The 14,508-nt window shown below is 33.9% G+C and overlaps 1 protein-coding gene across 1 annotated transcript; it reads right to left on the bottom strand.

Moving 5' to 3' along the window:
• Positions 1-10,708: 10,708 nt before the first annotated feature.
• Positions 10,709-11,444, bottom strand: LOC126657186 (uncharacterized). The gene is made up of 4 exons (XM_050351838.1): positions 11,384-11,444; positions 11,190-11,293; positions 11,011-11,076; positions 10,709-10,957 (listed from the first exon to the last, which is right to left on the bottom strand). Exons 1-4 carry the CDS (start codon positions 11,442-11,444, stop codon positions 10,709-10,711), a joined length of 480 nt encoding a protein of 159 aa, XP_050207795.1.
• Between the last annotated feature and the right edge of the window lie 3,064 nt (positions 11,445-14,508).

The raw sequence follows: 14,508 nt of genomic DNA, 5'->3' as shown, positions 1-14,508 counted from the left end.
TTTAAAGGTCATGTTATTTTTGCAATTTCGTGTAAAAGTGGTGATTTTATATGTAATTAACCCTAATAATAATAATCTTACAAAACTTCCTCATCTTCGTTCAGTGCGTGGCGACGAACACCGTTCGTCCCATTTTGAATCAAACTTTCACTGTTATATTTTGAACTAGAAAGTGTGTCATATAATGAATAAGATTATAAGAGTGTTACTTTTCTTCCATCTATTTTCTAGAATTTCATGAATAATACAAAAAAAATTGATTATCCAATTATCATGTCCTCACCTTCATGTTCAAAAATAACAACATTCACATTTTCTATCATAGATGGAAAATATCTTCATATATCATAAGCAAAATGGGACTATCGGTATCATTGGTCCTCAACATATCAACAACGGGTTTAATAAATTTTAAAAAATACTCAATTTTGTTCCACCATCGATCATTGACAATCCAATCTTTCACTTTCACTATTTTGATCTCAATTGGAGTTTTTCCATTTATTTTAAAGATTTTTCAATAAGGATATTTCTCAAGTGCGATCTACACATTAATTAGTCTTTGAGACATCACAATTGCGGAAGCAAATCTTATTTTAGCAATTTTTAATGATCTCAATTTAGAATACCTACAAATAATTTATAGTTATATTTAAATTTTTAAATGTTGAGAAAATTGATTAGAAAAGCCGAACATGAATAAATACTAACATTACATAAATTGTGTCAATTTGATTATAGGTCACTGTAGACATGTCAAAATATTAATAAAATAAATTATAGCGTACTGCTAAATCCTAATTAATATCACTTAAGTTATATACTAATTTCTTTTACCGTATGGTATAAAAAAAATTGTGAAGATCACTATAGTCTACAAGTACAATGTCAACTTTTTACGGATATTAAAAATTAACTACATATATGTTTTTAATTAACAAAATTATCATGTCATATTAAATAATACTAATGTAATAAATTTAAAATAAAATATGATAAAATATTTATAAAATAAAAATACAACTTACTTGGAAAAAATAACCAACGCCATTCCATGACTTATGATGAATTTTTTAAAATTTTATAGTCGGTCAATAAAGTTTTGATCCAATTACATAATTCAAATCGTAGCGACCTTTCAGATTGTTCACATATACTTTTCAAAGCAAGATTCAAACTATGCACCACACAAGGAGTCCAAAAATATGAGGATATTTTAATTCAATAATTTGACCGGCAGCTTTACAATGTGTTGCATTATTCGTCACAATTTGTACCATGTTTTCCGCATCGATTTGCTCCATCGCTTCCATGAATATTATTACGACATATTCAGTGTCTTTGATATTACCACTAGCATCGATTGCTTTTATAAACATTGATCCCGAAAATTATGATGTCGTTATTTTTATCAAGGGACGTCTTTGTCGATCACCTCATCCGTTAGAACATATTGAAACTCCCTGCTTTTTTCAATTATCCTTAATTGGTTGAAGTAGACTATTTACATGGACTCTCTCTTGAGCGAGCAAAGTAGTTCATAACCAATCATACCTAGGAGATACATAACCATTCAAATTTCTATTACTTAAAGTCTGAATATATCTTTTAAAATGAAGATTTCTTGAAAAATTGAATGGTATTCCTCTGAATAAAACACTTTGTCTGCTTTTTTATCCGCTTCATCTCGTTCTCCAACATTAGACGCCTTCTCTAACAAACTCTTTCTCTTTTTTTTGTTAGGACAAATCTGAACCCGATGGAAGTGAAGTATGTTTCAAATTTTTTCGGCTATCAGATAATTGTTTTTCTATGTTAAGCTCCGCTTGTTCGTTCTATTTTTAACGTTTTACATACATCATCAGAAAATTGTTTTGCATGCTTCCACACCTTGATTTGTAAATTTTAATAAGTGAACTTTCACTTTAGCAAAAGAACTGATAACCCTTTTGTTACAATAATTACACGACCACACCCGATTTTCTCCACTGCCTACAGGAATTTCATGAATAGTGACATGATCCCATAATTGTTTATCATCAAAACCTCTAATTTAACTTTTTGGCCTTAAAATTACTTTACTAGATTGATAAGAAGACATATTATAATTTTTTTTCTTTGAATATTGCTATGACCCACTGATGTTTAGTATATATATAGACTTTTATTTATTAAGTTGAGATTTTATTCTGATAATGATACTGAATAGAATCAGAATTAGAAGATATTAGAAGAGTTTTAATTTTCCTATAGTGACGTGACCATGTGTATTGATAAATTAATAAAAAAGTGCTCCTAATATGCTAAAATTTAATTGCGCACCATATTTTTTTTACTGAGAAGTAACATAATAGTTTAGAAATTAAAACATATTGTAAAAGTTGTCTTACATCTATCAAATTTTTATTTTGATATTGATTACAATATTGAAAAGAGAACAAAAAGATGCCTTACAATTGTCAAAATCCTTCTTAATGTTGATTACAGTATTAAAAAGAGACAAAAAAGCTGTCAGCCCTAATTATTAATAAATAAAAATCTATTCATCTTCATATTCATTTTCTTCAACATATAAATATGTCGAATAAAATGTTCGGGGGCCTCTTATTTTTCATAACAGATGCATTCAAGGTACCATTATTTTACTTTCCATTTTTCCACCTTAAATAATATCATTGGTAAGTTTTTCCTTTCATTGAATGACTGATGTGCTAATTCCATATGATTATATTTTGGAAAGCATCTTTATTATGTTCAGATTTCTATAATTATTATTATAAGACTATCATGCAAGTAGACACACATGTATACCAGGCAACTGTGATGTTCACTTATGACGATAGGTGTGATATGAGTGGGAAAATCTAAGGAAATGAAAAAGAACTTTAGAAAACATGGAAAATATGTTGCAAGGCTGGCATCTCTTTCCAACCGAACCGTGTTCAAAAAGAGAGGCCCTTGAAATTGTAGTTTAAAGATGTATGGATTGTGTATCAGGTTTAATAACTTACAAGATAACAAATTTCCTTTTTATATGTGAGTTGATGTATTTTGGTTGTATTGGTAGCGGTGTTTTTTTCGGTGCCCATTCCTTTTTAGAATTAGGTTATAATTTTTGGTTAGATGAAGTAAAGATTAATATCAATCTCCTTTATTGTTCTCTCTCAAATCTTTATTTATTATACAATTTTAATATTCTGCTTCACTCCTCTTCAACTTAACCTAATATGCACATGTTTCTCAAGTTTAATTTAATTTATCACGATAGACTGCATAAAAAACTAACTAATCTACTTTCCCTCTTTAAAAGCTCACACTTGCCTCTTTTAACTACCATGCTTAGATTGAATCCAATATCTTTAAACTGTGAACGACAAGACTTCATTTTAAAATAGCTTCTTTTAATTTTTTATTTATTGAATTCTCAACAGGTTTTAATTGTTGAGTTAGACAAATGCTTTCGCCATTTGTACCTTCTATATAAGGTATGGATTTTCTAATTAGTAATATTTCATATACTCCACATGGTTTATGGTGTATCGACCATGATATTTGGGTTCAATGGGCACTTTTTTAATGTTATCTGTTGAAAGAATATGTTGATGCAAGCTGCCAAAATTCAATGCATGTTGTAGAAATAGGCGCATCAATATACCTTTTTTTTATGAAACTCCGCCTTCTTTAGGATGCTTTACTATCAGATTTATAATATATCGAGTTTAAAAACTTTTGAGGTGCCATGCGCTGTTAAAATTGCACGTTCTCTTTCATGTCTACTAGCAGGCGTATTAATTATGACTTTAACAAAAAAACAGGCTTGTATATGTTTTGTATTAGTGGTCATAACCATCACGTTATAGGTTTGCTTTTACCTGACTCGAGGGCCATCATTTAAAGTTTGCTCAATATGTGTTTGACACTGTGAATAATGTACAGAACAAACTATCTTTCATGAGAATAAATACCACTTCAAACTCAGTTTATCAATCAATCATTCAAAAGCTTTTTCAAATGTTCAGCGAAACGACATTGCAAATGATTTTGAATGGCGTATGATCGCTTTACAGCAAGTTCTATGATTCCTACTCGATAAAATTTAATAGTTTGCCAATCAAGTGACAACAATAGGCACACCACCCCTACAACTTATGAAATATTTGGACTTCTGCTTGAAGATTTTGGATACTATGATTAAAAAATAGAGGCATTGTCGTTTAGTAAAAGTGTGGTACGTCATGATAAGATTGTGAAATCAGTTTTCCTTGTTGATGTTAGGAAAGTTTTTAATTATGGTCATGGGGCACGGTGAAAAATATATTTATACCATACCATAATTTATAGGTTTATATATGAGGGAAAATTTATAGTGGTTGTGGCATCTTTATGTATATCTTTTTTGCTATTGCTCGGTGATCATATTGCACATTTACGTTTTAAAAATACCTAGAAATTTAGATAAGTATTCTCATGCAGAACTAAAAAAGGTACTCAGTTAGCAGAATTAATAAAACAGGTTATAGTGATTGTGTGGGATAAAGCGCTTATGAACCATCGTCATTGTTTTGAATCTGGTGATAGATTATTGTGTGATATTTCATCTTCATCCAATGAGTGCAAGAAAGATTTGCCTTCCGAGGGAAAGACTGTGGTCTTAAACGGTAATTTCAGAAAAATTCTTCTTTTGTTTCTAAAAGGAATGGAGTAATACATTTTGGACGCTTTCATTAACGAGGTCGTATATTTGGAAGTACTTTCGAGTTTGGAAGTTAAATATTAATATGAGAATTATCAATCTGCAGAGTCTATCTACACCTTGCTTGAATGTGTCATTTTCAGAATGAGTTATATATCTTAGAGACATAAAACAAAAAGCCTGTGAAATTAATTTATTCGATGAAGAAATAACTGGATTGAAATACCCATTAAATTTATCATCAACTATGTAGAAGATCATATTATCAGTATTATTAATAATTATGTTTATATAAAGTTTGAGACTAAGTTAGTAAAGGTATATTAGGTAAAAGAGTAAAAGATGAACGAGAGGTTTTTTATATGTACCCTTCATATTGACCTATGATATTCTTTTATAGATAATTGTGCAAGCTTTTTCTATCCTAGACGATATGAGAGTTTTGTGGTATTCCGTCATTAATTCCCCCTCCCCCTAATCCGTTTTGCTTAGATTTGTATTTCTAATTATGCGATAGGGGTTGATGGGTATCACGTTGGTTTGATAGTGGAGGTTTTTTTTTCTTATTTTGTGTCTACCCTGCTGACAGGCAATCATATCTCATTTAATGCACTTAGCATCCTCTCGGGTCTTGCCACCATTTCGTTCTCTTTCCCGATTCAAAAATTTTCCCAAAAAGTTTCACATCTCCTGGATTTGTTATCATTGCTTTTATTCCTATTTATTCTTTCGATTTACTTCCTTGTTAATTTTCTATCATTCTTCTTTCCTTTTATCTTCACATCTCCCTGTCTATTTTATTAAACAATGGCCGAAGAATACCACAAAGCCGTTGCTTCCCTTAAAATTTACCCTTCCTTTTTTCTATCGCAATATCTTATTATTATTCGGATTTTTACGGTATCTTTGAAGATTACCACATGCTTCTTCTTAAGAACGGGGTTTTCGCCAATGCTCGTGTTGCCCCCTGCATTTCTTTTTTTTTTTAAGAACAACTCTTGGGAGATCTTCACTTCTTTTTGGACTCTTTGGTACTTGATTTATGCAAACTTTGGAGCAATGCCTTGTCTCAATTGCATCCCAACGACATACGCCATATTGTCTGCCCGAAGTCTCTTTATTCCTCCTGTCATAAAGTGTTAACGTTGGATTGTCTTCATTACTAGCTTAACTATCCTTTTAGTCGAAAGTATTTTCCTTTCTTCACTTTGGATTTCAGATCGGGTTTGAAGATATTCAAAGACATCCCCGATTCATTGAAGAAGTGGAAAGATAGGTTCTTTCAAATTCTCATCCTAGTCACCCGTTTGGGCTATCATTTTGGCGCCCGTTTGTCAAGTAGAGGATATTCCTTAAGCCGTCTTCTAGTGAGCAAGTTGTGATGAATAGGATTTCCTCCACTTATGTTAGGGACAATTCTTCTTTCACCATATATATCAACGATTGTTTATGGAGGCGAGCTGCTGCCCCAGCCATTAAAGAGGCTAATCCACCCGCAAGTAACTTGGTTTCCCTTGTTAATCTTGATTTTATTATATCTATATTATTATTTTTTACCGTTTGTTGTCATGACTTTGGTAGGTGGTCATTTTTCGGTTGTCCACATTCGCGCTTCTTAACAACAAGGCGCTAAAGTTTCTCGAAAACATCCTCAGTCTTATAATGCAGGTAAAATTGTTGCTAAAAAGATGTTGTCCCTGCTACCCGCTTCTCGTGATGCTAGGGAGCCTTGGGAAAGTTTTCTTGAGGAGAAAAGAAGATCATTGCCTCTTTCTTTAGTGCTAGGCAATCCCTCTCTACTGAATTCATAGGTTTGTGCTCCTTCGGTTCTCGCTTGTTCTTCTCATGCGGTAACAGCATCCGCCTCTCTTTCTATAACCGGATCCCTCAGTTTCCTTCCATTAGGGTAAGCTTGTTTGGCAGCCCTTGGCTACCGGTGGGTTCATTTGCCTCTACTTCCAGAGTTGGGGTTGATAGTGAGGTCAACAATGCTCTTCCAAAGTTGGGGTTATGCGTTAGCTGCGAGAATTTGCAGGGAGAATGGAGCCTTCTTTTGCTTACTCGCGCTTTAAGGGTGCAGATCTGTATGAATTTATTTCAAATGGCTTTCTCACCATTGTTGATGGGGTTAGGATTGCTCAAGAGAGGTATACCACAACGGAATGCGAGTTGGTGGCGGAACGGGCAGATCTTTTTTTCGCTCCACATTAGATTAAGTCTTTCCTGGTTGATTAGGAGGCTCAAAGACGAGATAACATTGCTCTAAGGACTAAGTTGAGAGAATTGAAGTCTGAATGTGCCGATCTTCAAGAGAAATGTAAAGATTCCCTCTTCTTGCTTTCTTGGATGTTGAGATTGTATCAGAAAGCTATCCGAAATAATATTTTGGCCTCTCATCCTGGTGGAGATGCGGCATTTTTTACTGCTGATGGGAAGGTGTTAAAAGAGGAGGTCCAACGTGATTTGTTGGCTTCAAAGGAGAAGACTATCCATAATTCTGGAGGTGCATCTAGCTCTGCTCCCATTCCTGTTTCTTTAACTGCACCTTCCACAACTCATCCTGATCTGCCTCCCATTTCTTTGGGTTTGCCGGCGTCTTTTGCTTTCCAATATTTAGTTTATCTGGATGCTAGCAGTCTCTTCTTGACGGGTGTTTTTGGTTTCTTGAATACTCCCAATGGCAGATAGTTGTTGTATTTGTTCTTACGTTGTATTCAAACTTTGTTGTTTTCTTTTGTTGATATATATTTTACTTGTTTTGTTCCAGTGCTTCTCCAAGATTATATGTTTGTCTCCTTTTATCACTGCTTTTGGGGTGTAATCCTTTTTATGCTTGTCTGTTATTTTGCTTCCCGTTTATCATTTTCCTCGAGGTGCTTCTCGGTTATTTCTGGATGTTGCCTTATAAGAAATATTTCTCAAATATTTTTGACCGTTTTTTTATGAGAAATGTTTCTCATATAAATTGGTTGTTGCAATATGAGAAATGTGTCTCAAATAATTTGATTGTTGCCTTTTGAGGATTGGTTTTCATATATTTTATTTTTGTTTTCGTCGCTTTTGTCATGATTTTTTGTGTGGAAAATCACTACTTTGTTTCTTTCTTCATAAAATAAAGACTCATTCGTAATACTCCATTTGTCCCTATATAGTTGTCCACTTTGAGAAATTTTTTGTCCCAAAACTCTTGTCCACTTTTAAAAAGTAACTAACTTTTACACTTAATTTCTTATATTACCCCTATTTAAAATTCACTAATGATTAAACTGAAATAAATTGCAAGTGGACCCTATATTAAATAGGGGTATGATAAGAAAAGTAAGGATTTTTACAAACTCTATAAACAATGATTGTTTTTCTTAAACTGTGTGATAAAGGCAAAGTGGACAACTCTATTGGGACGGAGGGAGTATATTTTTAGGTGTTCTACATTTCAGAATCTTTGCAGCTCCTCTTCTTCCATACTTTCTAGCCTATATGCTCATCTTCTTGTGGACTTTGTTATGCGATACAAGTCTTCCCAATTGCTTTCCAGTTTTCCTACTCCTATGTTGCCTTTGCCTATCTCTGCATCTCTTAGAACCAGATCTCCCTACTTGGAACTCTCGAGGTTGCACATCATGTTGTGGTATCTAGCCACTTGATCGTGGTAAGCTTCTGCTTTTATCTCTGCCTGATGTCTTCTTTCTTCCAGTTGATCTATGCATAGGCGTATTCTTCGTTTGTTTTTTTGTTGAAATGTCTAGTCCTTAATGTTTGCACTCCTATCTCCACTTGTATGATCGCCTTAGTGTCATACATTAGCTTGAAGGGGGTCTTTCCCGTTCCTTTCCGTGGAGTTGTTCGGTATGCCCATATAACATTGTGGAGTTCTTCCGCCCAATTTTCTTTGGCTTCGTCCAGTCTTTTATTTAGCCCTTTGCATATTGTACGGTCGGTGACCTCTATTGTACGATGTGTTTGGGGATGTGCTACTAAGGCAAATTTTAGGTCAATTACTAAGTTCTCGCAGAACGCCTTGAATGTGACACTATCGAATTGTTTTCCGTTGTTTGTGACCAACGTATTGGGCATTGCCAACCAATAGAGTACCTCCCTACAGAATAATTCTTCTACTCTGGCCACTGTTATGGTTGATATCACTTTTACTTTCGCCCATTTTATGAAGTGATCGACAGCTATGAAGATGAATTGCTTTTGCTTTTTGGACATCGGGAATGGTCCAAGGATGTCTATTCCCCATGTAACAAATGGCCATGGGCTATGCATAGGCTTTGTTTCTTCAGCGGGTATATGGGATATATCGTCATGTTTCTTGCACTTGTTACACCTCTTCAATGTCGCTTTGGCGTCTGCTTCCATCGTCGGCCAGTACTATCCCTGTAGGGATCTGGCATTGTTGTTGGTTCCTCATGTGCCCCACATATCCCCTCGTGGATCTCTCGTAGGACATACTCCTATTCCCTTCTTGATACGCATCTAGACCATGGATGGCTGACATAAATTTTGTACATCGTGTCATGGTAAATAGCGTACATAAGACGGTTCTTCGTAGCTATTCTGCTTCCTTTTGGTCTATGGGGTTTCCCCTGTTTGGAGGTATTTTACAATTAGATGCATCCATGGGTCAATTTCTTACAAGTAGTAGTTTATTGGTGTGTCAATCGTTGGGACATTTATCTCCTCCGTCAATTCCATGAGTTGGAACTTCTCGTTCGTTTCTGATGCTGCTTTTGTTATTGTGTCTCTCTCCATGTTGTCTTCACTTGCTATTTTGTTAATTTTCCATCGTCCCCCTTTGTTTTCGATTTCTCTCAGCAACTCTCTTGCTCTTTTATAGTACTTAGTTGGGTTTTCTTCTTTCTTGGCGAATGTTCCTCTGATTTATCATACCACTAGCTGCGAGTCTGATTTATCATACCACCAGCTGCGAGTCGCAATAGATTTTGAGGTCTTTTGTTCTTACTTCTACCGCCAATGCCATTCAGATCAGAAGTGCTTCAAATTTTGCTACGTTATTTGTTGCTACATAGTTTAAGTTTATTGGGTATTCGATTCATACCTTGTGTGGCCCTTTCAAGACGACACCTTCTCCTGACCCTTTTTTGTTTTTTGCTCCATCTATGTATAGTTCCAATTGTGTGTCCAGTTTTACTTATGTTTTAGAGTACCTGGTGAGTTCTGCCACAAAATTTTTCCAGGGCTTGTGCCTTCATTGCTTGTCGTGGTTCATATTGGATGGCATAGTAGACTGCAAGTTGTTGTCCTTCATCGTGCGGTCAACATAGTAGACTGGAAGTTGATGTCCTTTTTCCTCCCTCACAAGGACCGTTGTTGTAGTGTCTTTACACACCGAGATATACCCGTACATGACCTCCAGTTCCGTTGGCCTGCTTAGGAGCGGAGGGTTGAGGAGGAACTCTTTGAGATTCTCAAATGCTTCTTCACACTCCTTTCCCCATTTGAATTTTTTTATTTTCAATGTCTGGTAGAACGACAAACATCTCTTGGCGGATGACGAGATGAACCGTCCTAGCACCGTTATTCTCCCATTCAGGACTTGGACTTCATGTTGGTTTTTGGGAGGGGTCATCTCTAATATAGCTTTGATCTTTTCTGGATTTTCTTCTATTCCCCTTTGAGACACCGTGTATCCTAGGAACTTGTCTCCTTCTACTCCAAATGTGCATTTGTCGAGGTTCATTTTCATGCTGAATTTATCGAGGACTTCCATCATTGCTTGAAGGTCTTTTGGATGGTCTTCTTTCTTTCAGCTTTTCATTATCACGTCATCTACGTATAACTCATTGTGTTCCCGATTTGTTCTTTGAACATGAACTTAATCAGCCTTTGGTAGGTGGCTCCTGCGTTTTTCAATTCTAAGGGAATCATCGTTTAACAAAAGGTACCTTCATCCGTTATGAAACTTGTTTTTGCACGATCTTCTTTTTTCATCGGGATTTGGCTGTATCCCTGTGCCATGTCCGCCAAGCTGTAGAGTGTATGCATGCTGTTTCATCCACTAGTTAATCGATATTGGGGAATGGAAAACAGTCTTTGGGGGTAAGCCTTGTTGAGATCTGTGAAATCTACACGCATGTGGAATTTTCTATTGGCTTTTGTGACCAGCACCACGTCAGCCAACCACTCTAAGTATTTGACTTCCTTGATAAACCCTGCAGCTTGTAATTTCTCAATTTCCTTTGCGATTGCTTTCTGTCGTTCCTCTAAGTGCATCCTTTTCTTTTGTTCGATACCTTTCACCTACAGGTCCACATTCAACTTGCGACATGCTATCCTAGGGTTCACTCCCTTACCTCTAATGCTTTAACCGTGAAGGTTGTGTGGTGCTTTCTGAGTACCTCTTTTATGGATTCCCTCAGCTTCTCAGGAATGTTGGTTCCCAGCTTTACCAGCTTCCTTGGACTGAATTTCCACACTTTTGTTTCCCCTACTAGCTCGGATCCTCACAAGGTAGGTCTAATATTTCCTCTACCAGTAATAGTTCCGCCATAGCGTCTCCGTGGCAAAATTCTTCCTCCGTTAAATTTCGTTTATGGTGAGCGTCCCTCCATCCATTTGAAGCATCATCCTTTGATTCTGTATATTGACCACTGCTTCAGATTCATACAGGAACTACCGTCCTAGTATTGTGTTGTATGGAAAACTCCTATTGATTATGGAATGAACTTGCGAGCGTTTTCTCTAATATGTTACTCCTTAACCAAATTCGTATGGTTGTAGTGACCATCAAGTGTAGTTTTTCTCCTCCTGTTTCGTTAACTTCGTTCTGTTATAGCTTTATCATTATCATGCTTCCGCCAATGTTATAATATATGTCCCATGTTGCTATATTGACCATGTTACCAGACTCTAGGGATATCCTCCGTACTTTCCTTCCTTCTACCTCTGCTTTGATCACCAATGTTTCTCTTCCCGTCTCTCCTCCATTCTATGTAGTCAAATGGTACAAGGTTATTGATGTCATCTGTTGGCTTCATTATACTGTTTAGTTGTTGCCTCCTTGTTGTCTTCTCGGGGCCTTTTGTTCCTTCCTGTTTGTGGGGGAGTCGTCGTTTTCATGTCTCATTTACTTCTGAGTCGTGGATGGCTTTTGATGAGTGGGTGGGATGGGGTATTTGTCGATTATTCTTCAATTCTATCAATATAATTTATTTGTTTATGGAAAATCATTCCCATAGACGGCGCCAAATGATAGATCCGGGAATTGGTGTGAGTGATGTCTGTGAGTTTCCGTTGGTCTTGTGGTACCTGAGATACGGAATAAAGGATGGATCGTAGGTTGAGGCCCCGATTCCACCACGATGCTAAAGTTAGTAAGGGTATGTCAACTAAAAGAGTGAAAAATGAATGCGAGGTTTTTTATACATACACTTCAAAGTGACCTTTAATATGCTTTTATAGACAACTATGCAAGCTCTTTGTCTTCTAGACGATGCGGGAGTTTTGCGGCATTCCATCAGTAATATAGATCATTGCACCACAATGACCATCCCGCAAAATATAATCACTAATTATATTGGCAATCCTTAACTTTTTATTATTCCACAAATGAAATATGAGGAAAAATATTATTTTTGAAGCTATAATGAGCTTCAAACATTCGGTATAATTTTTATAGACAGTAAATGATTTTTTGCACATTGTGGTTACTTGCTTAAGTTCTAATACGATTTTTAAAATGATATTTTATTGAAGCTGTTCGCAAGGGTGTAAATTGAAGGCATACAATAAGCAATCGTGAATGTAACGATAATTTCTTCTCTTATATAGATCTATAATTTAACATGTTATTTCTATATAAAATTCCCACATTTACAATTTAAGCACTTCATTCAAAACGTAACATCTCATATTACAACCTTTCTTGTTGGAAGCATACATGACAAATGTGATTTACGAGTTAAAAACTTAAAACGATATGCTTCAATTGCTAATAATGCGAAAAGTTACTATTTAAAATATGGAAATAAACTCAAATATGGATGACAAGGTGCTGCTGAATTGACATACAATTGTTGCTTCATTTTTGCGCATTAGCTTTGAACAATCGGATAACGACAATAGGCTATACAATGCCAAACTTAAAAAGGTTGGAATGTGAGATGTCACGTTTTAGATAATGTGCTTAAATTACTATAAACGTTAAAGGTCGTAATTTTATATATAAATAACCCTAATTTAAATTAGGGTTATTTGTATCTAAAATCTCAACCTTTATTTTTTTCACATTATTTAAATTGGCATAAAAAATCTCAATCTTTTATTTTTCTGGTATTGTACAGCCCAAATACCTTATGTAAAATTCAAACGGCCAAAATGATATCATTTTTTGTGAAAACAAATGCCTGAAGCGGAAATGGGCTATAAAAAATTTAGACATTTTAGAACATGAGGTGCCACGTTTTGAATAATATGCTTAAAGCGCAAAAAATACGAAAAGTGATACTTTCTTATACAAATAACCCTTTAAATTATTAAAATGATTGATATGTATCATTTATTGATTAGTTGAGAAATGAAGTATGTCGGTTAATATTTTGAATAACGAACTGAGGGCACATTAGTTTAGCTTTTGCAAAAAGTTTAGTTTTTACTTTTCATAGAGCTTCATTTAGATGTTTATTGAAAACTATAAAAAAGATGTCGATGGCTTTTTGAACATCTAACATTTACTGATGGAAAAATTTCATTTTAATTTTTTTTGCCAATAATTAATGACTGCTTTAATGTTATTAATCATTTAGGCAAAAGTACCACTATTAAAATATATTATTTTTATATACATAAAATTATATAGATTATTTATAAATTATCTTATTTATATTATAGTAGTTATACTTAAATTATTTTTAGACCAATTATAAATTATCAATATCTTTAAATAATTTTAAAATAAATATTGTTTTTTAATAAAAATATTTTTTATTATTTTTATTAAATATAATATTATTTTCTATAATATAACAAAATAATAAAAATTATTTTTTATAGTCATTTCGCATATCATCAACAACAACTAAAGAAAGCTCACCAAAAAAGTGTTGTCTATCAGATGACAACTATAATATACAAAATAAAAAAAAATAAAAAAAATTGGTTCAGCTTTTTGGTGGAACTTTTAACGTTTACTTTTTAAAAAACTCTATCAAAGTGTTTGGTGAGAATTGTTTTAGAGCTTTTTGAACCTCCAACAAATGTTGTTTGAAAAACTCTATTTTGGAGCTTTTTGCCAACAACTGATAGCTGTTTTAATATTTTAAATATTTAGACAAAATTACCCCTAATAGAATATATCATTTTTTAATATATAAAATTATTTAAATTATTTTCAAAATTATATAAAAATATTTAATTTATATTAATACAACTATAATTTTATAATTTTTTGAATTTTTTTATATATTTATCAAAAAATAATCTAAATAAATTAAACTAAATATTGCTTCTTATAAAAAAAATTATTAACATTTTTATTAAATAATATATTCATAATTTAATAAATAAAAATAAAAATTATGTCTTTTACAATCATTTTATATATAAACAGCTACAACTAATTAAATCTCACCAAATACTTATGGTCTATCAGCTATCAGCTACCAACTACCAGCCAACAGCTAACAGTCACCAGCTATAAGAAACAGTTGAACCAAACAGGCCCCAACTAAACCAAATAGACTATGAGTTAGTCGATGTAAGGACCTATTTACTTTAAGGGTTAATATCATAAAAATTCACCAACATTATACGTTTTCTCATTTTAATCACGCAGTTTAAATTTTCTCATTTTC

This window comes from Mercurialis annua, linkage group LG7 (assembly GCF_937616625.2).
Source record: "Mercurialis annua linkage group LG7, ddMerAnnu1.2, whole genome shotgun sequence".
NCBI lineage: Eukaryota > Viridiplantae > Streptophyta > Magnoliopsida > Malpighiales > Euphorbiaceae > Mercurialis > Mercurialis annua.
This window is presented reverse-complemented; position numbering and strand designations above follow the sequence as displayed.